Source organism: Buteo buteo, chromosome 14 (genome assembly GCF_964188355.1).
Source record: "Buteo buteo chromosome 14, bButBut1.hap1.1, whole genome shotgun sequence".
Classification (NCBI taxonomy): Eukaryota; Metazoa; Chordata; class Aves; order Accipitriformes; family Accipitridae; genus Buteo; species Buteo buteo.
Genome location: NC_134184.1, coordinates 29,554,844 through 29,579,529, shown reverse-complemented (window position 1 = coordinate 29,579,529; position 24,686 = coordinate 29,554,844). Strand labels below are relative to the sequence as shown.

The 24,686-nt window shown below is 41.8% G+C and overlaps 1 protein-coding gene across 13 annotated transcripts in view; it reads left to right on the top strand.

Annotated features, from left to right (window-relative positions):
• ENOX1 (ecto-NOX disulfide-thiol exchanger 1) overlaps positions 1-24,686 on the top strand; it is a 358,275-nt gene that overhangs the window by 238,642 nt on the left and 94,947 nt on the right. For 12 of the 13 annotated variants that reach the window (XM_075046156.1, XM_075046155.1, XM_075046146.1 and 9 more), the window contains 2 exons: positions 17,426-17,599; positions 19,313-19,519. In XM_075046156.1, the coding sequence (XP_074902257.1) occupies positions 17,426-17,599; positions 19,313-19,519 (381 nt within the window). The remainder of the gene's footprint in view (positions 1-17,425; positions 17,600-19,312; positions 19,520-24,686) is intronic. The other variant, XM_075046158.1, reaches the window with a different exon arrangement.

Here is a 24,686-nt window from a genome sequence, read left to right as displayed (position 1 = left end):
TTGTATCAGTCATGTCTCTTTTATCCCTCTTTTTCCCTTTCAAGATATATGACATTCTTTCTTTCTCTCTTGAAGAGGCTTTTTTTTTTTCTCCCCCCCCCCCGCCCTCTTTTTCTTAGAAAATCATGCTAATAAGCTATGGTTTGCTCACCTTCCGAATCAGTGTTACTATGCATTTTAGCTTTGCTGAATATCAGTTTGGTCGCTTTGCCTTTTCATATTCAGTTCACAATATGAAGGAGAATTCTGCTGAAATTTAACAAGCCCTAGGGAAAAAGATTCAGACAAGTGCAGTCAGATTTATAAAGTGGCAGATAAAGTGGGAAAGGTTTTGCATTACTTCTGCCACGTTGGGTGTTTCTTTGATGGATGGGCTATATCTCATCTGCGATTCAGAATGACGTCGATTCACGTTTTGAGGGGTACCATGACCATGGCTGTTCATGACAACATAAAACCTATAATCTGGGAATGCTGGAAGAGGTGAGTGCAAGAATAATACACATGAATTCCTGGCCTAGGACCACAGTTATTTTTTTGATTTAGTTCTCAGGAACACAACCTGTTTCATAATGTGAGACTGGCATTTAATCTGAGAAACCTGACTGTTTTGAGAATTATACAAGGCGGCATGGAGCTGTTTAATGCTTAAGTGACAACAAAACATAAAGATGCTGGCCATAATTCTTTCTGAAGTAGTATACTTCCCTGTGAAGCTTGGACAAGTACGTTCTTGATTTAAATATCTGGAACTACAGTACACGGTGTGAAACATAAATCCTCTCAGTGCAGGAACCCAGAGACCGAAGGAGCCAGTTGGAAACCTCTCCGAACAGCAAATTTAGTGGTTGGGTTTAAAGTACGTATGCTAGACTTGGAAAGCACCTTTCCTAACCTGGTCCTTCTGTCCCGTTTCAGCAGCGCGAAGAAGCTATAAAGCTGCCTAAAATGTGAAAGGCTGAAAATGCAAAAGCATGGCAAAGGTGGTTGAGAGCCAGCATTACGCAGAGCAGGGCACGTGGCCCGTTAGCAGCCTGTGTTAAGTACCGCAGCCCCACAAAACCCCAAACTGTCCTGCGGCCACTTCAGCACAAATGGAAGGACAAAGCAATCACTGGCAGTCCCAGGTGCTAAAAGCCTCTTCTGTAAGCTCCCCTGAATACAGCTGTAGTACAGCTGAGAACATGACCCTCAGAGCTAAACAGCTCAGCTGGTGTGAAAAAAAAAAATTTAAAAAGCCCCAAATCTACTGACTTTAGTGAATTCAGCCAGCCCAGCTGCATGGGCCACATCCAGATTTTAAGCCATCCACCCCATGCCAACCAAGCGGATGGCACCGCCAGTCACCGTCCCTTCTCTCCTCTCCCACCAGCAGCCCCTCAATTTTCCTTTCCTTTGCCCATCGTAGAGCAACATCATGGCAAGCCGAGCTGCTCCTGACGGAGAGGAGGGCAAGGGAGGGTAGGCAATACGATCAGCTCTAACCTGCTCTCTCTTTGGCCCTGGGTTACCTCCAGGAAGCTGCCATCAGCTGCCCAGTCCTCACATACTGCTTGAAAAGCTGTTTTCTGCCTCCCTGGTGAAACTGGTGTTGTGTGAACTAGATACATCCTAGTCATGATGTATCCTACTGCAGGTTATAGTCTGAAAAGTTTGTTTCCCTTCAAATCTCCTGCGGAGCGGAGATGTTTCGAATGAAATGGCCAGGAAGCGAAAAAAAGTCAAAATTTCAGAACTTTGCAAACCTCTCCTAGGATCAGCATGGAAGATATTTTTTTTCCCCATAAATGAGGATAGAGACAAGAATAGCAAAACTTGGGAAAAAATCTGCTCGCTGGCTCTGTTGCTCTCTGTGTTCAGTTGCTGGGAAAATCACAGGCAGAACATATGGGGCAAGACCCAATTAGCTGCTCCAGACCTGACAGGCTTTTAGGAGAATCAAGCTGCTCAGACAACGTTCTGGTTTAACCACTCTGATCTCAGCAAGTGTCACAAGGTTAGATTCATCCTCGCCTGCTAAGCTGGAAACTTTGCAGACTGAAGGCAAAAAAGAGGACAGAAGTAGAAGGCAACTTTAGGTTTCAGGTTTTAAAAGGCTGGAACAAATCATTTCAAACGTCGACAATAGCTGCGATCTTTCTGCTTTAACTCTTTCCTTCGTTGCCGAGCGGAGGCGCGAGCACAATCTGACACATTCGTGGAAGATGTAATCCTTTGTGATTTCAGCTATTAAAGCCAAAAATAGATCTATTTTTCAGAGCACGAGTGAATATAATTTTATTCAAAGGCATAATTTGCCTGAATTTTCAGGTAGAGTTTAAAGAGAATGGCAAATATTACCGCTACAATGTGAAGGCTTTTCACCTCTGAAATATTACATCCTCCCTCCAAAGTCTGGAGGGGCTACAACCGCCGAGACAGAAAACCATATTTTTAAACATGAAATAAAAACCCCGAGTACTTTTCTCTGGCTCCATTTGTGCAGCAGTTGAATTGTTCGGACTAAAATTTTCCAGAGGATTTCAGCCTCGGGCAGATATTTGACGTGTAAAATTTCAGTCCAAACTGTTAATGATTGGCAAAGCTAAAAGCAACTGACAACAGGGTGTTGCAATAGGAAGCGTCAGACAATTTTAATAATAGGTGACCTCAGCAGCCCTGCCTTCTGTTTTGTCATCTTGAACACTTTTGTTGTCTAAGGTCTATGATGTGTTGCTGTGTGTGGTTTTGTCTGTATTTCTTTCTTTCTTTCTATTTTACTTCTGTTAAGATCTTCTTTCAGTTAAGTTTTACATAAGGTGGAGTTCCATGGGAGTAATTGCTTGTTGCAATTAAGAAATGTTTCCGCCTACCTGTTCTTCATTTACAACTTCTTTATTTATTTCACTACATGCTTCCCAGTTTTGTATCGTGGAGCAGAGTCCACAGAACCTGTCCGCTTACCCCTTCTGTAAAATTCATGAGCTTTGTAATGCTGCTACGTAACTGCCTCTTCTCCCCAGTGAGCAGTCCGAGGCTTTTTCAGCAGCGGTTCCTCTGAGCCACTTTATAAAGTTCCTGATGATACTCATTGTCCTATTTTTGCTGTGCTTTTATATTGCTTGGGGAGGATGGGGTGACTAATTCAGAACATGGTGTGTCAGGTGAGGGTCTGGCTTTTCTAAGAGGCTTGCAGTATTTTCCCCGTAGTTTCTTCTCTTGCCCCTTATCCAGGGTAACCTTTAATTGGCTTCCCTGGCCCCCTCGATGCAGTGCCACACTGCCGGACCTTTACTGCACGAGCCGCTCAGCCCATCCTCTGCAAAGAGCCTCACTTGGGATTTGTTCGCGCTGACATCCTTGCGCGCATCTGTTTTCCTTGTGTTTGGTTCCTCTAAAACGCCTCTTGATATATATATTTCTTTTTTTCAGGCAATCAATTGTATGTCTTCTGTGGGGTTTGCTATGTTACTCCTTCTCTTTTCAATACAATTATCAACATGTTATCTCCAATCACACCGCTCGTTTCAGATGGAAAGTGCCTGTTTGTTCCTATTCTTGATTTTCCTGTCTCTTTGGCCAGCTTCTGATCTGTATCAATCATGACAAGAATTTGCCTCTCACTTTATGCCTCCGCACTTTCTCTGACAGCCTCTCGGGAAGGACCTTATCAAAGATTTTTTGCAAGCTTAAATAATTACACACTATTTATTGAGCATTGCTCAGTTATGCTGCATTTATTGTACACTGAATGTCAAATACGACTACACTTTGTCCTCCAATACATTTGCATACCGCAAGTTTTGTATGTTTTTATATTGCCCCACTACTAGAGATCGTAGTTTGATACCTTTTAAAAAAATGCTTAACAAAGCCTGTGAAGGAAGTTTGGGTTGGGGTTTCTTTTTCATCTTGGAAAAAGATGCTAAAAATATGTTAAGAACAATACTATCATGTATCCTTGAACTGAGAACCAACACTCTGCCAATTTTCATCCTGGAATATATTTTTATAGTTGAAGTACAAACCTCTGGAAAAAATGGTTTATTATAAAACTATTGACAGAACCCAAGCTGTGGAAATGTACATGGTGAGGCAGAAGAAGCATCTTAATGTGGATAACATTTTCTACCCTTTAAATGTTACAAAGAAATGCATTTTCCCTAAAAATGGGATAAAGAACCGTTATAATTTGAAACAAAGTCTGTCTGACATAATTTGGTTTTATCTTTAATTTGCAAAAAAATTGATACTTCTTGAAATAATGAATGTCTCTTCTGTTCTTGGTGTTTATAAACCTGCATCTTTCTTGAAAGCATTGTCAAAGAGAGTCACACATAGACTGTTCTGATAATAGATTGTAAATACCAGAAAGGCTGATTTCATTTCTGAATGGTGGGGTTGGTTCTGTGTGTGAGTCTGTGTGAAATTGCTCTGCCTTTAGTTCGCTGCTCTGAAATATAAGCAGATGAACCTTTGGTGCAGGCTGCCAGAACTTCCAGATGAAATTTTCTAGCAGCAGGAATTTTAAGTTACAAGTTTTGCACACAACCACTAATATAATCTAAATTAAAATGTGTTATGCACAAGAGATACAAAGCCTGGATTCTTCCTTAATTGGGATACAGGTTGAACTAATTTTGTGCACACAGTGCCTCAGTCTGCTTCCTGAAGTATGCTGTTCATTTATAAAGACTCCTGATTTCTTTTCAAACAAGACCTTTTCCCTGTTAAACAGGATAATGAAATATGACATTGTAAGAATGTTGTCAAGAGTGCTACTTTCTAAGGAAAAATATAAGCCTTTTTTTCACACACTGAAGACAGCCAAGAGCAATGCCTGTATTTTAAGCTATTTTGGAGGTACAGAGATGCAAGTGTTCTTGAGAGATTCCTTCTTCCTCCTGTAAGCATTTCTCATCATTTTAGTCCCTTTTTTGGTGAAGAACATGATGAGAGGTTTGTGTTTGTTAGGAAGTAAAAGCTATGTCATAATAAACTCCTTGACAAGACACGAGAGCTTTATACAAATGTTCTAAGGTTATTTTTTTTTTTCCAGTTGATTTGGAAGTTTCTTTTTTACCCATCGTACTTTCACTTCTTTTCTCAAAGACTTCAGGCGATGCTGTGATTGAGCTAGCTAATGGCTGGCCAGAGAGCCCCAGCTGTTTGATATTTGGCACGGTGTTCTCCACATGCTCAGCGTTGGTTTATTATTAGTTGAGGCGTGCATTTCCCCTCGCTGCGAGAGACAGGAGAGATGCAAAGGAGTCACTGGGGGCCAAAAGCATTAACCCAGTTCTCCGCACTGCCCTGCACAGGTCCCAGAGTAACTTAAAAGAACCTCAGGACAATTTAACCCATTCCAGCTGGCTGCCCTTGGGCTATTTGCCAAAATCGAGGTTTATTAGTCCGCACCGTTCCATTGATAATGGCTGTGGTACCGAGGCCCCGGGGAGGGAGGCCGGCAGAGCAGCTGGCTACTCTGGCATCTCTAGCTGCTGCTGACCTTCCTTGTACTAGAGAGATGCCCAGATGGTGGAGAGAAGGGGTTTCTGCTCTGTGGGAAATGCAGAAGGAATGGAGATGAGATGAAAAAGCTAGTCATAATGTTATAATTATTGTACTTGTAATGGAAAACTTTATGGTTGTGACCCAGATGTCAAAGGATGCAGAAATGTCTGTCTAAGTCTGCTGAAAGGCTGAAATAACAGCTTTCAGACATATGGACTACCCGTATTTACCTTGGCGTGACGCATACTCTCCTGACACTCTTTTAATGTCAAGCCTCTTCTAAATTGGTCAATGGAGTAATTACCCTACTCAGCGTGTTGAAGACGGGGAATTGTTTTATTATGAAGTTAGGGGTATCCCATTTGGGATTTCTCTACCAGCCATGAAGAGTACTCCAGTTGCCACCATTGCCGGCCATTTGACCATGGAGTCTGGCTGCCTAAAATAGGCACTTCAGAGAGCTGAGAGGGCCCTTGTGCTTATATCGTCAAGATCTAAAACCAGTCAGTCAGATTCATAGATGCAAAGCAAAGTTGAATTATCTTGAATTGCAGCGAAGGCACCAGGAAATATTCAAGCCCTGCAAAATTTGAGAAGGGGACAGGTGGTCAAAGGAAGCCTTAACTAATGAAGAGACGTTTCAAAAGCTATAATTCTAAATACTTTTAGCTCAGGCCCAGTATTACATTCATGGACTTACCAGCTGCAGAACAAGACAATGCTAACATGCGGAAGTTTATAGCTCACATTTATTTAATCTTTTCTATTTATTTGTTTGTGTTTGAGAACACAGGTCAAATCACAGGTGTAACAATGGAAAGGATAAAAAAAAAATCTCCTGTTTCATGAGCAACACACTCTGTTTTTGTCTAGAACATTTTATTACCCTCCCTTCTGGCAGGTGTCTAGCTAAAAACTGAGGGTGTTGCAGATCATCCAAAGCTGAGGGTGTTGCAAGTTATCCAAAGCTGGAGAAGAGATGGTTGCCTGAGCTCTATGGCTCAATTCCATGGTCTTTTTTGCCATTCTTCCTCTTTTGAATGTAGAAGGAATTGTACTTTGGATGGTACTTTCCATTCTCTTGGTTTATACGACATTCATCCCATACTCCTCAATGCCAAATGCTTGTTCTTTAAGTTACTCGTGCCTGATTTTACATCCTTCGTCATCTACGTCTATGTGCAAGCTCTCTTGTCACCACAGCTCCCTCTCTTCCTCCCCATGTGGCTACCCAGTCCTCAGGCCATACCTGGCTGAGATTCCTGTGAACTCGTAAATCTTTCTGGTTTGGATGGAGATACGCTGCCCGTGGCCTGAGCCTGCCATTACCTAGGACACCTGCTTCTGCAGAGCAGCTTAATGGTTTCTAATGGTCCAGAAGAGCTGTAGTAACTAACTACAGTATTTGCAGTGAGAGCTAAGCACGTAGGAGCGTTTTTCAGTTTGCTGAGGTGCTAGATGGCTTTTAAAGCCAAAATCTAACAAAATAGCTTTGTCATAGTGCATTGGAGTTTAATTAAGACAGCTCTTTTTATAGACACTCAGGAGTATTAGTTGCTGCTATCAACTCTGGCTTCTTTTCAGATCATGTTTTATGTAGCATAGTATTTCTCAAGATAGGATTCTTGGTTAATTCTTAACCAATAAACAGTTTATTAATTCACCAAGTACCACTTTATTACTTACTCAACAGTTAGTTAATCAAATTAAAATCCAACAGGTATTCTACCTATGCAAAGAGCATTCAAATATTGTCCTACAAGTTACTGCCAAAACTGTATGGAGGTCAAACAGTTCTAGTAGAGGATAATACAAAATACCAAGATTTCTTACTACATTCATTTATAGATAGCAAGTCTTTACTACATCTGATATTCTTACCCTCCTTCCAGTACTCTGTGGGTTAAAGATATAATGGTTTTAGGAGTTTGGAGCCTGCTATTTAAATGATTTAATATGAAAGAAACTAGGAAAATAGTACCAGGAACAATCATTTAACATTATAGTTTAAGTCTTTCTTATGCCTGTTTGCTTAGGCTTTTAAAGAAGCATACACGTAGAACAACTTGGCTAAAAGTTTGAAATAGCGTCACTAAGGATTTTCCAGCTGATTTCCCGGGACAACTTTCTGTCATCTCCAGTAATGACCAAGAATGACCAAGTTCTCACCAAGAGAAATACATCCCATGCAATAATGCTCATTGGTATTTTCATCCAAAAATAAACCTGAAGGAGACGCAGAACTTCCTCTGGCTTAGGAAGCCCCTGAGTTGCAGAGTGTTGGAGATTGGGAGATCATTATATGGAGGTTTCACTTCAGGATTGTCCTGTTCTGGTACGAAACAAAATTAGGGATTTGCTGTTAGAGGCAGGCTTGTGGGCTACAGGGCTAGAAGGATCCTTCAGTCTGACAGAGCCCAGTTTTTCCTGTGTTTCTGTGAGACCTTGCCCATGCAGGTGATACGCCTTTCTGGACTGTACAGCTTCTTTCCAGTTTTGGCAAGGCTGTCGTTACTGCTGTGACCCTGGAAAGGCAAGGAGAGTGTTTGTATGCATTCCACAGATTCAAGGATCCACACGGTAACTCCAGGTTAATAGCCAGAACTTCTTTCATGATTCGTGAGAAAAATGAGTCCCTTTTGTTTTCATTTGGGAAATGTCCTATGGAATGTCTGAATTTTCTTTTTTTCCCCCCATTTTCTCTGAGGTCACATTAATATCCAGAAGATGGTATTTTACCATCTTTTACACACTGGAGGCTTTTTATGTTTCATCTATTACAAGGGCTATATTTCAGTATTAGCCTAGTTTGGGAATTGAAATTTTTCCTATTTCTCCAACTTCTTTTCAGTATTCATTTACATCTACTTAGGTGGTTATATCTTCCAATAACATTTTTTTCTTTTTGTGCCTATACAAATGCCTCTCAGATTTCTGGAATGCAGCACTTTCCTAGAGAGCAAGCAAAGAAAAATCCATTAACAGTTCCCAAGCTGTATAATCATGTTTTATTTATTTCTTTTCTCACCTTCTAGAGCTTCGAGGTGAAAGGTGATCTCATTTTCAAGGAACATAGCAAAGTTTTATTTTAGGAAAAGGTTCATTAGGCAAACAGATGGAACAGCTTCCAATGGAGGGAGCTTAGAGAGGCTACTTTGTTTGGCTAAGGCTAGCCTTACTGAATAGCCCACCGTGATGAGTCCAAAACTGGAGAAATTCAATGCAGAAGTGCAGAAGTGGAGAGAGTTATCCCAGGCAGCATATAGTGAGTGCACAAAGACTTTTGAAAGTCAGGAAATAACAGCTGTGCACATTTTATATTCTATAAGCAATGTATTACATTGCATCTTCCATATCGGCTGGTCCATATTTTTACAAACCAGCTTTGGAGCTATTAACTGGGGATCAGGTGGCAGTGTGCAGAATTTGCAGTTTTGTTATTTTCTTCACAATGAACTTGTGACTGACCCCATACGAGGACGTGATTTATTGATGAGGAGATGGAAGAAGCCCGTTGTTCCTACTGCATGGAGTGGTTCTTAAGCAGCAGGGACTTGGGGAAGGTCAGCACTCTGGACATCACGAAGTGCTATAATCTCATGAATCCTTCAAAATCTTGGCACTGGGCAAAACACCCTGTGGATAGAGCATGGACCCATGACACAGAGGTTCCAGACAATACTGTTGTCTGTTCATCTTTCCTTCTCCTTCACCTTCTTCCCTGCATTTCTTTCATTTTTTCTCTTTACCTTTTTCCTTCTTTCCTATTTTTCTGCTTTTTTCCCCCTTCAGTTTTCACCTCCGCAAATTTCCGCTGCAGTGGCAATGGGGTTTTACACATGGAAGAGCAGCTGATTGTGGATGGAGACTAAGATTAGTCAATTTTTTCTGACTTCAGCTTCTTACACGTGCAGCTGTCAGCCGTGAAAAACTGACAAACCATCATCAGACTCCCTCAACAGCAAGTCCTGAGTTTTCCAGCTCGTTCTCAGGCTTGCCTGTCAGGTACTTCTTTGCAGAGCTGTTCGAAGGGGAAACTAAGTAGATTCACCATGGGCAGGCAGTGTCTGAGAATGCTTTGAGGTCAGAACGGCACGGATGGCTATCCATAAGCAGAAAGAGTAATAGAAATAACATTACAGTGACACTGTAGATTTCTTTACCCAGCAGTGTTGAATTTGCACCCTAGGAGGACAGTGGCATCTATTGTAGTAACACTTTGTTGTATTATTATCATTTGATATTCTTTCCTATTATTTGCACTTCATTAGAAGCTCTAAGCAAGATTGGGGTCCTATTTTGCCAAGCACTTCAGGTATAAAGGATGAACCAGGAGTGATTCACCCCATGATTTGCTTGAAAAAAAGAGAAGGTGGTTTTCTTTAACTTAGTCTTTGTCATGAATATTGCTCTAAATATAGTGTTTGTCCTGTGATTTTGTGGGTAGGGATCAAGAGGAGGCCAAATTGGCTTTGAGTGTTTTCAGCTACAGCACAGCCAGCTCTGAGGAACAGCATCTAAAGTTTTGGGATTGTCTGCTGTAAACTATTCCTCTGTGCAGACACAGCGTTTTCTTCAAAAAAGCAGAAGTACAATAATACAGCCCTAAAACTTTGTCAGTGATATATGTCTCTCAGAAGTAATTTTAAAGTGGCAAGTGTTTTGATGATGCTACAAGGGCTTTGTTTATGGAGTAGGTCTGGCAGACGCTGTAGAGTTCACAGGAATTATTACTTGGTTGATCATTAATGAGAAACATTCATCTGGATTCCCCCTCACCCCCCGTTTTTGTCAAAATTCCCTTAGAGACTTGTTTTTGCTACAGTCCAGGCTCTGTTTCACAGAATATAGCTCTTGCTGAATGCTGTTAAGATGGATCCCCTGGCCAAGTGAGAAAGCTGGAGGTCAAGGAGGCGATTTCCTATCCCTCCTTCATTCACTCCTTTCCACTCCTCCAAATACACACATGCACACGTGCACACAAACACATAGACACACACACACACACGTACACACACACACATGCACGTTGATGCAACGTGCCTTACTCCTGTTCCTGCAGGAGTCCGGTGCCCACATGGTGCTTCATCATTTGGGTTCGTGCAGTGCTTATTTAAGGGGATCTGCCCATGTCATCAATATTTAATTCTTAAAAAATTCAGGGCTAGATGAGCACCTACAGTGACATCTCTGCCCATGCAGTTACCATCTCAGGATTTTAAAAGGGGCCACACTCAGAGGTTCCATATCCATATTCCTTTGTAGCAGCTCTGCAGAGGCAAAGATTGCATGCCAAACAGATGGCAAAATATAAAAGCAGAAATAAAATCTGTAATCTTGTGAATAAGGTGTATAAGGAACAGCTATTCATGACTTCTCAGGATGAAAGAACTAGAAGGTGTGCCTGGAACTGCCAAATACCTTCTTTTAGCAAAGCAAAGGAAGCACACATTTTCCCCACTCTGTTACTATCGTAACACCAGCACACTCTGAAAGCCAGAGATACAAACAGATTCCAACAGATTCAAAATATAAATAGGTGCACAGTAGGATTTAGTGAAAACGTATAAATCAAGTCGTGTGGACTAGGTGCCTGCTAGAAAGGATTGTTCAGTTGTGATCTCTGCTACTGGCAATACATAAGCACTCAATGTATATGAGTTCTTTACCTGCCTATTTCTTATTCTGATGCCCTGGGCATCTGCTACTGGCCACAGTCAGGTGGTCCATGCTCTGAGGCAGGATGATAGTGGTTATGCTGGTCAAGTGGAAGAGCTGTCAGACTTTTTTCCCCATGCCTTTGTTTATTGGAATGTGCCTGGAAGTTTACCAGACAATCCAGTATCTATTTTAAAAACAGAGAAGTCTAGAAGTTTAATGACGTGTAAACTGGACGAGGCAATGTACTGGAAGATGCCGGTGGCTGCCATGCTGCTGCGTTCCAAGGTCTGGCTCTCTGCGGCTGATCGCGGTGCTCCACAACTGGGCTCCTCCGGCTGGATCAACGCCAAATTAGATCGGCACATCTCCTTGGGAAATCAGTGATCTGGTCCCCTGCTGCCACCCCCACTTTTGTCTGCTTTTCCCAGTGCGGAAGGCTTGTTACATTGAGAGAAGCCCTATAATACTGACCAAATGAGTCACTTCCACCTTCCTGAAGGCCAGAAGATAGTAAGATTTGAATGACCAAGGAAAACAGTGATCCAACCTCGGTCTCCAGGTTGCAGCTGAATATTCAGTCTTAATTGCTCATACAGAAAAAAAGGAGACTGACATGAAGATAAAGACACTGGAGACGGTAGAGTTTTGAGGGAGAATTTTAGATAAAAATGCAAGAAGTTTTTAGAATAACAACATTTTTCTTATTCTAATGAGGTTCTTTCTTCATTTCAGAGAAAAAAAAAGCACTACTCTTTCTTTGCTACTGCCAAATAATACATATACACATATATATATATTTAAGGGAGCCAGACGCTATATTAGATTTGCCCTTTTTCAGGAAAACTTAAATCTCAGAAATTTAGAAATCAACTCTATGTTCAGTTTCAAAATATTCAGCAATGGTGTTTCTGAAGTACACGATCAAATGTCTAGTCTCCAGAAGCTTTTCTTTTTTCCTCCACAGAAACCAAATTTTAACAAGCACCTCACTACATTTATTACCAGCTGCTGCCTGGAGTGTCCTAATCCTTGCAGTGCATGTTGGCAAGCAACTCCATTCCTGGAACCAGATCTTTTTTAATCTTTCAACCCTAGCAAAAAATAGACTTTTTTTCTTAGGTGTAAAATTCTTAGGTATATGCTTAGGTGTAAAACTCCCAGGCCATGGGGACCCCTTTCAAAGTTTTTTATTTTGGTTAGCTATTTTGCACCTGGATCGTTGTGTTTACCGCTCACTGTCTCTCTCTGTGTGTTCGACCAGCAGATCTGAGCCACGTGGCTGATGATGTCCATGGTGGAAACCTTCCATGGGTACGAGCAGGGGCATACAAACAAATCCATGTTTGCAAACATGGGTGTTCTTATGCATCCAACAGAAATACAACTTGGCAGCTGTCATAGAACACCACAGACACAACTGGCAGTTGCAGGCCAAACAAATGACGCATCCAAGGGCTAACACAGAGAATCATATAGGGAGTTATACCCATAAAAAGTAATACGGAGCAGATACATAACTTGTGGTAAGGGCTGGTGGAAATGTGGTGGTAACTTAGTATTGGTGATGGAGAGCAATCCCCAAAAGCACAGTTGGCAGGAAAATGCATCTGTGTTATTCGGGCAGAGCAATAACATGGCAAAACCAGAAGGTGATTCAGACGGCAACTGTTGCCAAAGGAGGAAAGGAGGATGCTTCTCCGAGATTGTGTGGCTGTTTTCATGGATGGCAAAGTTGCTCCTGCACTCCCAAACTAGAGACTAATAGAAGCAGTTGTTTTACACTACATACTGTGTTAGAATATAGTTATCCTTAAAGGGATTTTATTGTTCTTCTATTTTTTCCAGACACAAAGATTTCATGTGAAACATTTTGTTCTTTCTATATTCTACTTGAAAGAAAAAGGAGCTTTAAAAACTATTCCAGGTGTTCAAGATTTTTCTTCTTGCCTCTCTGACTGCCAATTCCAGATATTTGTTCTTCAGAGGTTTCATTGTTCTCCACCATGCCAATTTCTTATTAGATGAAACAGGAATTAACTCATTTTGCCAAATTTAGGCAGACGTGGACTTGAAAATATTTATGTTCAATGCTTTTACTTTCTAGTACAAATGTGTGAATATTCAGGCTTTATGTACAGTATCTACAGGGACTCTAACTTGAACAATGTGTGCTTTTCCATTCTTAAAGTTCTATATCATCTCTGATTACTTTCTATTTTAATGAATTCATTTAGCAATTATTTATTAACATCTTTCAAATGTAAGTTTTCTCTCTTCTGCCAAGTTGGTTTTTATAATTCCAAGAGTTCATAAACCATTACCTAGCTGCATAAATATATGTATAGGTCCCTTTAAAAATAATGCTATGATCATTGAAAGCATAAAATATTACTTATTTAACTCTTCAGATGTGTGGTATATAAATTTAATGTATCTCTGTGTTTAGCATAGCATATTCATGTCTACAGTATCTTAATAATCATATATCCAAATGGATCTGTTAAAAATAATACATGGCCAGGGCTGATTCCCATTTTTCGTAATCCTGCACAACTCTATCAGTATCTTTCATTCCGAAGACCAACAAACTTACCATTCAGTCCAACAGGAGCTGTCTCAAGCTCTAACTGGTGTCGTGGTCCTGCTCCAAACAGGCCTTACGCCTGGACGTGGAGCAGACTGCGTTGGTGGTGCTGATGGATGATTGTGCCCTGTCCCAAGACAAGAGCTATATATCCAACTCCTGTTGCACCACTCGGTAGCATTAATATAGTTAAACTTGGGATTCTTCTGGATCCTATCACAGGTGTGGCAAATTTATTGACTTTCCTTTCCAGTGACTTTATCGGTTCCTTTTTCTCTGCATCTCAGAGTCCAGACCAATATTTTGTTTGGACATCCCATTTGTAGGGTTTCTTCATGGTTTGTCAGCAATATGCGGGTGGCATGCATCAGCTTTTCTGTGGATGCAAGCACTACTGATCTCTTTGGGGGTCTGAACTTCACTATTCAGAAATCCAGCTGAATTCTCCATCACTGCAATGCAAAGTAGTAGTTTTTAGTATTCAGGGAATGATTTTCATTTCCAGGATGCTCGACGAGTGATACCTGTGCATCCTCTCAGTGCTTACATGATGTGTGAAAGCATTTCATTCTCAATTTAACACATTGGGAAACTGAAGCAACTTATTCCAGAGGACAGAAGTAGTAAAACTGGTCCTGGTCAAAAGCTGTTTGTGCCTTCAGTAGTCTTGCTATTGACCTTCGTGAGGTCTGGATTAGTGCCTGTGAGATATGGAATTAGATTTCAAGAATTATTGACTGATTCCTCTTCAATATACCTCAGCACAGTCACCTTCTGGAGGCACGGAGTCCCAGCGCACCTAGAAGGACGTTTCATGAGTGTTGGCCCCCAGCGCTCTGCTCATGCTCTTGTAGATTGATTCCAGTTGTAAAAGAAACTGATGACAAAGCCATGTACTTATTTAACACAGGCAAAGTTACCTACAAAGTCACATTTCCTTGGATGTGGCAGCAATTAGTGGGAAATAATTTTCTTCCGCTTAAATCACAACCCTGCTTTGATTGGCGTGCAACCTAAAAGCTTCCCTCCCCGCTCCCTTTCAAGGCCATGTTCGCAGTGTTTGTGGACATGAGTTTCCTTGTTGCCATCTCCCTTAGATTTGTTTTTCTCTGTATCTGCACCACTGCCAAAGGAATATTCAGAAAACCGTACCTTATTGAAACCTGCCGTCTTAGCTTTGGGTGAGAGCATGTGTCTGTGATTTGGGCAGAGTTTGCAGTTGTTTCAGTTTGCTCCTTCTGTAGAGAAGCTGAAATGTATCTGGCAGTTTTCTTAAAGAGAGAACAGCAATGTTTAAATACAACATGTTGTAGCAGTCGCCAGATGCCGATGTTTTTCCCTTGGCTGTCACATGGGGCCTGAAGGATGCGTACAGGACAGGGAGAACTTGGCCTTCCATCCATCTTCGTGTACATTTCCACCTGCTCCATCCTTGCCTCAGGATGCCTCAGTAGACCTGTAGGTCTGCTACGGCTATTGGATTTAATCTGAAATTTCATATCTGGCTAGGGCTGTAGCTGATCCTACATTTGTCCAGAGGGATGGACGAGATGCCTCCCTCAGCATTGTTCCAGTGCCAGTTTTCCCTGATCCCAGGAGACGACCGTTGGGTGGTCTTGTCATGCTCCGCTCTGCGTGCCGTGGAGCATTGCCGGCCGCTTTAGCAGTGAGTAGTAATGATGGACTTCCACCTGCAGCAGGAGAGTGTTGCACAGGATCTCTTTTTTAAAGAGATCAAGCAAATTAGCATAGCCTAAGGACTTCTTTGAATTGTATGTTGCCCTTTCACCTCTGACTTTATCTCCCAGCGTTCACTAACCTTGAATATTTAATACAGCCACCACTGCATCCCATGGAATAAATGACAGGCTCCGAGTTTCAAACCTTAATCTGAAAAGCAATGCATATACATCGATATTGAAAAAAAAAAAAAATCACACCCAGAGCAAATCCTTTTTCATAAGCCCACTTATTAAAAAAAAGTAATGTAATATCATGAGTTTTCATTAATACTAGTCTTCAATAAGCCTAAAGCAAATCCTTGCTTGCTGTGCGCTTGCTACGCTTGTTGTACAGAACTGCCTGAAAATGATGAAGGCTCACAGTCAGTGAGTGGAGAGCAAGGAGCGTGCGGCCGAAATAGATACGGGCTCTATTGGAGTAGAGGTTCTCAATCCTCAATTGTCTTTCCCGGGGAAGATGATTATGGATGTTTCACAGGAATAATAATGCTAATTTTCAGCCCCCACAGAGCGCTTTACACCTGCAAAGTGCTATAAAAATGTAAGCTAATACTCACTAGTAAGTGAGTATTATTGTACCTGTTTTGCAGATGCAGAAATTAAGATACAGAAAGGTCAGTGGGCTGACCCAGGGTCACACAGCTTCTCAGCAGCAGATTTAGGATGTAGAGACAGGCCCCTCTGGTCATGTTCCATTGATCATGCTGCCTTGTAGCAAATACAGCTCAAATTTCCTAAATATATATATATATATATACATAAAAATAAAAAATCCTAGAGAAGGAGTTGTTTCCCTCTTTGCTTCTTCAAAATAAACAAACTCCCGAGCTACCAAACCCCGCGTTTACATGTATCATTAAATACTTTCCCATTGCTAGCCAGAAAACTCAGCAGAAAACCTGTAGAACACCAAAGTAACTCTCTCCTTTTAAATAATTGATGATGCCAAATAGCAGCAGTGTTATGCCAACAAAGAGATTGGTCTCTTAAAATATTTTATTCATTATGCCTCAAGAAACCCAAAGCCTTGTTTTTAACGAAAGCAAATTTCAGAAGTTGGCTCTCAGTTCATCTGAAACATCTGCTTATTACAGTTCTTGGTGTTACAGCACTGGTGCTCCCCAGTAAATCTTTCAGCTTTAAATAATACGTATGGAAGTCTTGGCAAAGAGATCAGGAAGGAGAAAGAGTAACGTTTGCCAAATATGCATTTTGCTTTATGGGGCTGTAGTGGTATATTTTAATAATACACGTGTTGAAAAGAGTCTACTAATCCAATTAAGTAACAGGACAAGAAAGAATTAATTCCAAGGTGCAAAAAGACCCCATTCTATGCAGCTGAAACTTTATATTCCAGGGTAAAATGGTTAGAAGTCTTGGCTAACTACACTTCTATAAAACAGCCAGACATGGATCTTTCTCTGTACTGTTCGTAAATCAAGGTCACTTATGTGAGAAGGCTATGTTGTGATAAATCTGACAATTAGATGAAGAGGGCATATTGATGTTAAATTATATTCTTTGTACACTCTGGTCAGAAGGCAATGTAAACACCACAGTAGCATTATGAAACAGAAAACTGCATTCCAGATAATAACAGATATTTGTGGTGCATGGTTTTAGACTTTAATATGCTGTGTTTTACTCAGTCATATTAATATTTTAAATTATGTAACGTTCCATTCTTTATGCATTTTTTTTTTCCCATGGAAAATGCACCTCCCTCTCCCTCTCCCTTTCCCTCTCTCTCTTCCTCTCCCTTTCCTTCTCTCCTCCCTATCGCTCTGCCTTTTCCCTTTTCCATTTTTCCTTTTCCCTTCTCCTTTTTTTTAACAGTGATGCTTGGGAAAAAAAAAAAAAAAAGCCTAAAGCAAAACTGTGCAAAAAAATAGTAACAAGTAGTTTCAAGATTTATAAGCCAGGATTTTATGTTATATATTTACAGATTCAATCTGTGTACCAGGCTTTGATCCAAGCCTTAGCATGATGACTGGAATCACTCCGATTAACCCAATGATACCAGGCATGGGGTTAGTGCCGCCACCACCACCGACAGATGTGCCTGTAGTCAAAGAAATAATTCACTGCAAAAGCTGCACGCTCTTCCCTCCAAACCCAAGTAAGTGGATCTGATGAAAGAAGGTTATTTTCCTAAATATATTGCATGAAATATTTTTTTATCTAATAAAAATTAGGGTTTTTAAATAGAGTGTAGGCAAGTATGGTGTTTCCTTCTAAGGTCTACTCTGTGTGTAAAGTGTGATATGGTATCAGAGCATACTTACTCATTCTGTAAGGTCATGTAAAAAAACCTACGCAGTTTGTACAAAAAAGAAAAATAATTACTTAGAAGTAACAGAGCCTGAAGATTTACAGTTCTCATAATAAAAATCTTTCCTGTAGCTCAGAATGTCACAAAATACAATGATTATACATGCTGATCATCTCCACGCTCCCCTTCAGGTGCCCGCAGGTAGATGGGACCAAGCTGGACTTGCGTCCCTGAGCGCAGCACCTTGTACCCAAACGCTGACAAACTCCGGTCCCTCCCTGGGGGGCTACGGCTCCTCTTTTGCAATTTTTGGGGGGGCAGCATGGCAAATGGGTTCCTTCTCTTTGAGAGCAGGGACCAAGCTTCCTTCTGCCCCTTCTGGGATGTTGTGCAAATGGAAAACTCGTCCCACTGAGCCACCAGCTCAGGCACAAAGCCTGATTTTGTGTATGTTAGCCCCAGGAGTTTAGTTTCAAAGCCATCAGACCAGCGGCTTTCACTCTCACTGTGAAGACAAAAGAGAAAATTAAGCAAATAGTCTGGTGCTCTGGGTTTGCAGTTTCCCCAGATCATGGTTTTATCAAACTGGCTCTGTGTGTGAATGTGTATATATATATGTATATTTTAAGGTTGTAACCCCATTTACTGTGTTAAAGGGCCGAAAACCTAAGTCGTATCAATCAGAGTCCTTCTTAGAGAATTACTTCTAGAGGAATGCTGTAGTAATCTACATATAAACAAGGTGAAGTGTTATGACAGAGTATATTTTTTATACAGCCTTCAACAGTTTAATAGCTTTCTGATTTAAGTGTGTATATATCCTCTCTATATATACATAAAAATAACATTTCTAGCCACTCCACCTCATGAGCAGTTGTAAACAGCGAGGTTATCCTTCCCGTGTGCTGGCGTCCGCTCCATTATCTGGCAACAAGACAAAACAGATAACCGGCAGAGCGTTTTCATCATGCTGTCACTTCGTCGTGTTTCCCACTTTGTTTTTCTGTTTGCTGTGCTCCTGTACCCTGAGACAGAAATGAAATTATGCTAAGGCCAGGGAAATCGAGTGCCCAGGCTGTACGCAGCATGGGCTTGCTTGCAGAGGGCCCACGCACTCGACGAGTGTGGCGAGTGATGGGTATGAGCCAGGGATGGCTAAGTTCAGGCTTTGAATGTACCGAGCCAGTGCTTGAGATCTGTGCTCGGGGTCAAATCAGTTGCAGAAGCTCCCCTGCTTTGAAACAGAATATTTTCTATTTTTTTTGTGTTGCTATGCAGGGAAAAGAAAGATCCTTTTAGACCTTACCGTGTGTCCTGAAGAACAACCCACAGTGGCAGGGATTAATCTCTGAAACGCCACCTAAAACTTGAAAAGGTTTAGATTTAAGTAATCAGTTTTGGACAATCTCTGCAATATTCCGTTATTTTGCTTCTCCCTCTCTCCCACCTTCATGCTATGTCAAATCACTGTTGCTGCCCAGAACTGATTAGGGGAATGAATAGAGCCAATGGATCAAAAGACAAATTTTGTATTCCAATGTGATTTCTGTTTTGACTTAGATCTTCCACCACCTTCAACAAGAGAGAGACCTCCTGGGTGTAAAACAGTGTTTGTTGGAGGATTACCAGAAAACGCAACGGAGGAAATTATTCAGGAAGTCTTTGAGCAGTGTGGAGATATAACAGCAATTCGGAAAAGCAAGAAGAATTTTTGTCACATTCGTTTTGCAGAGGAGTTCATGGTTGATAAAGCCATTTACCTTTCTGGTACTTCACATTCTTTAATGGATTTTCCTTGCTTCTCATTTGTATTTTGTGATGCTAATGTTCGCTTATTTTCTTAGCTTTTATCTCAGCAAGTCTTACGTGAGCTCTGTGGCTGTAGCTCGGAGTGGCAAGGGGCAATTCTGTATTTGTGTCTGCCAAGACTTGTGCATGGTTTTGTATGTTGCTTACCCGGGAGCAATTTCCTGCCATCCCACAACAATGCAACAGATCCTGAAATTCACTACAGCCCAATCTTATTTTCGATTTACACAGGTTTATATAGTTTTGCTTACAGGTTGTGGAAAGAAGAGGGCACTAGGCCAGGAACGCTGCTGTTTTCCAGTGCCAATTTCTCTGATAGGCTGGCAATTTCATTGGCATATTTTTATAGATTTGCAGTGCAGTCTGAATAAAGTCTGCCTTTATGCGTGCATGTATTCAGCTACCGCACGGGTTAGATTCTGAGCCCCATCTGTAGGCTGCGTCTGTTGCCTCCCAGGACAACAAGTGCCACAGAAACTCAGGTGTAAAATTTCAGAATCTCTTTTATTTTCCAACAAAGGCACAGACAAAAAAAAACCCCTTTAACTCACAGGGGAAAAAAAAAAAAAAGAAAAAAAGAAAGAAGAAAAAAAGATGAAAAACAATTCTGCTTTCACGTATCAGGCTTCAGTGACTGTCAGCGCCCTCGTAAGGTTACAGGCTCCTTCGTATGAGGATTGACTTCCTAACTGAGCCCTTCGTCACTTTTCTGAGCTGGATCCCATCCCCTACTTGTCTCCACAGTCTGGTTCATCTCTCTTTCTGGGTCCTGGGGAGACCCCCAAGCTTTGTTTTGCCCCACAAGTGTAGTGTAACACTTTCACCCCACATGAAAGGTATTCTTAAATAAACAAGGGCCAGGCACTGCTCCTTGGCCAAGACGAGCTGACGCAGACTGGCTTACAGCCACCCCCCCTGTGTAGGGTGACCTCAGAGGGACCCACTGGGACCATCCAAAATGCATCCTGGGGGGCAGCTCACGATTAGGGATACCTTGTTTGAGCTCCCACCCTGACCATCTTCTGTTTAGCGGTAAGGCCACAGCCTCAATGTCCTGTAGGTGTCCATAGGGAGCTGAGACAGCTAGAAACAAGTGGCCTCTCAAATCACCATCAACTACATCTTAAAATGAAAGAGAGAAGTAAAAGAAAACATCTGAACTTTTGAAATATGTGGTCAGGAAAAACCCAGGTCCTTTGTTTCACAAGGGGTTTGGGGGTTGGGGGGGTTCTAACTTGGCTGCTTTAAATATCTGCTTGAAGAGCTACAGAAAATTGTGAGTTTTATGAGGTCTATATAAAGATTTCTTTGAAATATTGCTGTATTTTCAGGTTTCTTCCAGGTCTTCATTCCACCCTGTTTTTTTCTTCCCCGCCCCCTTTTTTTCTCACTTGTTTCTTCTTCCCTCCTCATCCTCTCTTCCCAGTTTCCATCCTTCCTGTTGATTTGTTTATTCACATTACTTCCACAATGCTGTAGTTCATTGGGACAGATTACGGGCATCGCAGTAGCACATTTCCCAGCACATTTCCCAGCTTCCAACTTCTGTCTACATCTCCACAAGTAACGGAGCAGAAGAGGGGCACCCCAGATTCAGTAGGAACTGGTATTACTGTATATGATAAACAAAACAGTGGCAAAAAAGAGAGGAAAGAAAAGCTCAGAAATGTACAGGTTGCCACTCTAGCCCAGAGCCAGTGTCCCTCTACCTCAGTTCCCTGCTTCTTGGCAGTTGACCGCACCCGTTGGTTCACTCCAAGTCAAGTTTTATTTTAATTTTATATGCCTTAAATCCTGGAGGACCAGATTTGATGATTAGAGGTAGGAAGTTCCCTGCGCTGCCATGCGTCCTCGCTCGTAACGCACTGGAGTACCCGTTCAGAATAAGGGAAATGAGCAGAGATGGAGGTGGCACTTTCCTTTCCTCATCCTTCCTCATCCTGGATTTTCTGCCAGTTGATTTCCAAGTTCCTGATCCATCCTTCCTTCTTCCATTTCCTTTTTCACAGTCGCACTGTTGTCTACCCTTCCTCTTACCGTCTGCTCCGCCGCCTCCCTCCCCATCTGTCTTTTCCTTCACACCTTTTCTTTCTTCTCAAGTGTTGTACTTAGTGTCTGTGACCAGATCAGGGAAAGAACAAGTGGAGCTGATAGGGAGGAGGAAGAAAAGCAGGGGCACGCTGCAGCCAAGCTTCAATTTTGTCCACCAACGCTGAATTCTGCAGATGAAACAGGGAGCACTGACTGTCCCCCACCTCCCAGAGCAGGGGCAGGTTTTATTTGTACTCAAATATTGGGGGGTTTTGACCAGTCTTTATTCCATTCTCAGACATAATGTATTCTGAAATGGTGGGGTTAAAGCATATCGTTAAGGCATTTTCTTTTCCCTGTAAGAGACAAAAGAGATGTACAAATGGAATTTGTGGTTGATATAGTATGCGTATTATATTAGGGGAAAGTCATGCCTTTGATATCTGTAATATAATGATAATTTTGTCTACCTAATCAGTTTTATCTGTCTACCCCATCTAATCTCATCAAACTTTGTATTTATCCCATGCTTATCATCAAAAGAGTGCAAGTGATTACAAAATCCATCAAGTAGTTTAATCACTGATTTTTTTTTCCTTTCTATTCCCAAGTAAACGTTTATGAAAAGGAGACTTGGAGCTGGGTAGAAGACTATGATAAAAAAGTTGACTTGAGGAAGGGCAATTTTCCTTTAGCCCTGAAAGTTACATTTTGATGTCCTGAGGAAAAGGCTTTCTAAAATGACATACAAGCCCATGAGAAAGCTCTTTCTCCAAACTGTATGTACTTTACTCTTGTGGCTGACAGTTCAGTAACTCCTGCAAATATTGATGGCCCTGAACTTGAAAATATGGGACAAAACAGGTGGCTTGAGACAGAACTGTTTATACCCCAAAAACCTCTGTATGCATTTTTCCTGTGCTGATACTGTCCCCTGTGGGTTTCCATTTAGTACCGTGTACTGGTTTTATTTTATGTTCTCACTGATCTAGATCCCCAGTTAGAGAGCAGGTATCGGCCAGTCCCCAATATAGCAACACTCAAAGGTAAGTCAAGCCACAGAGTTTTGACTAGACCTGTGATGTGGAAATACTGTGTTTGATTTCTATTTAGCACCTTCATTAATTTTTCCTGTTGCTGCTCCTTTAAAGTGAGGAACTTGGCAAGTTCCCAAAGTCTTTTCTTCTGCCATTGTGTGTGGAACTGAAATTAAAAATTACAAGCCAGGCACGCAGTTAGTGCTAGTGGCAGTCCTGAGCAAAGAGATGGAGAAGAGGGTCTGTAAGGGCAATTTATTGCCCGTGCCTGAAGGGGAGGCAGTGGCAGGTGATTCTCTCATATATTCAAATACCCTCGAACATCAATAAGGAGACATGGTATTGGAAAAGAGTAAGCTTCCCAGCTGCTCCACAGTTCAAAGTTGCCATCCCAAACGGGTAGCTGAGGATCCCATATACAAAATAGGACCCCCCAGTTGTGCACCCCTTGCTACACAGCGTCTTGCTCTATCAACCCGTCAAGGAGTCTCTTCTTCACTGGCCTGACCATTGGTCCTGTAGTGTCCTCAAAACCTGATTCAGGAGGGTGCAAGAAGCCGTGCCAAAGGTGTTTGCTTTTTTATTAAGGCAGAGATGCCCAGCCCAAGGCAACCTGATCTGGCTTTGAAGCTGACCGTGCTCTGAGAGGGGAATTGGACTAGGTGACATCCAAGGTCCCTTCTGACCCAGGTTATTCTAGGTTTCTGTGCTGGTGGAAACCACCTGGCTGGCTGGCCATCTTCGGTCTTAGGAGTTAAACAAGCAGTGAGATTTTTTTTTCAGTGTGATTTATGGGCAATTTCAAAAATCTGCTAATTTAGAGGCACTTAAGCTGGTTACCTAAAGGGAACCATTTGTCCAGTGCTACGCAGGGTACTGGGTTTTGAACTGCAATTTACACTGTTCAATGATTTGGTTGGGTTTTTTTCCATTATCCCCATTTACTTCAAAAATGAAGGCCACTTTAATAAAACTCAACTTTGCTGATGCATACGCAACCTGTAGATGCACAGTCCTTTTCATTAGTTCTTTATTCAGATTAAGTGGGGCTTTGAGGTCCACAAGAGTCTTGCGTCCTGCAGTGCCATGTTTCTCGCTCTGTCCATGCCCAACGGAGGCAAAAGACAGGGTGGGGAGAGGAACAGAGATTGTGTCTTCCTGGAAACTACAGCCCAGCTGGGAGATCTAATTTTAGGTTCACGAGACCTGGCGCCTTGGCAGTGTCCTTTCGCATCGCTGATAGTGCCGTTCTGGCCCAGAGCAATCGCTGTTTGAGGAATGCAGCTGGTGGGGAGAACTTGGCGGCGGTTGTTAACGTTTGTCACGGTTATCAGGGTAGCTGCACCACTGACCCCTTTTGGCTGACCCCTTTGTGCCTACACCTCTGTGGATCAAACTACATAATTACCCCCCATGTTAGTTCAGGGCTCAGCTCTGAAAGGTCACCCACACTCTTCTTCTGTTACGTCTCCCTAAATATGATGTATCTGTAACTCTTCCCTTCAACACCTTGTGACTAGAGCTACATATATGACCACAAAGAGCCTGCTGGGGGGAAAAGTAGTGTTTACTCCTCTGAGCAAGAGAAAGGGGGCTTTAAAATACCAAACAACCCCCTCATTTGCCTCTCTTGCAATATTCTGTTCTACTTCACCCCAAGCTCATGAACCTTGGAGACCACATTTGGTAGGTTCCATGGAAGATTTGATGCCTTCTGGCTCTAAAACACTTAGTTCAAGTTTGGTTAGGGCTCCTTGCTGGAAAATGAAAGTCATACCTCTTCCTCACTCACAGGCTACTTAGCTGAACTCCACAAGATGTTTGAAAGGAAAATGTCAAATCAAAAGGCACCCAGATTGCTTTTTTTGGAAGGATCACTACATATATGAATATTTAATGTCTTTGAAGCAATTGTCTCATATGTGCTGTAGTACAGACAGTCCCTTGTATTCATACAGCAGGATGTTTTTCCAGCAGTAAAACAGAGTATGCCTAGATACGCATTTTTCGCAAAGATGCTCCTAATCTACTACACAAGTCTTAGCTTTGCTGCCACT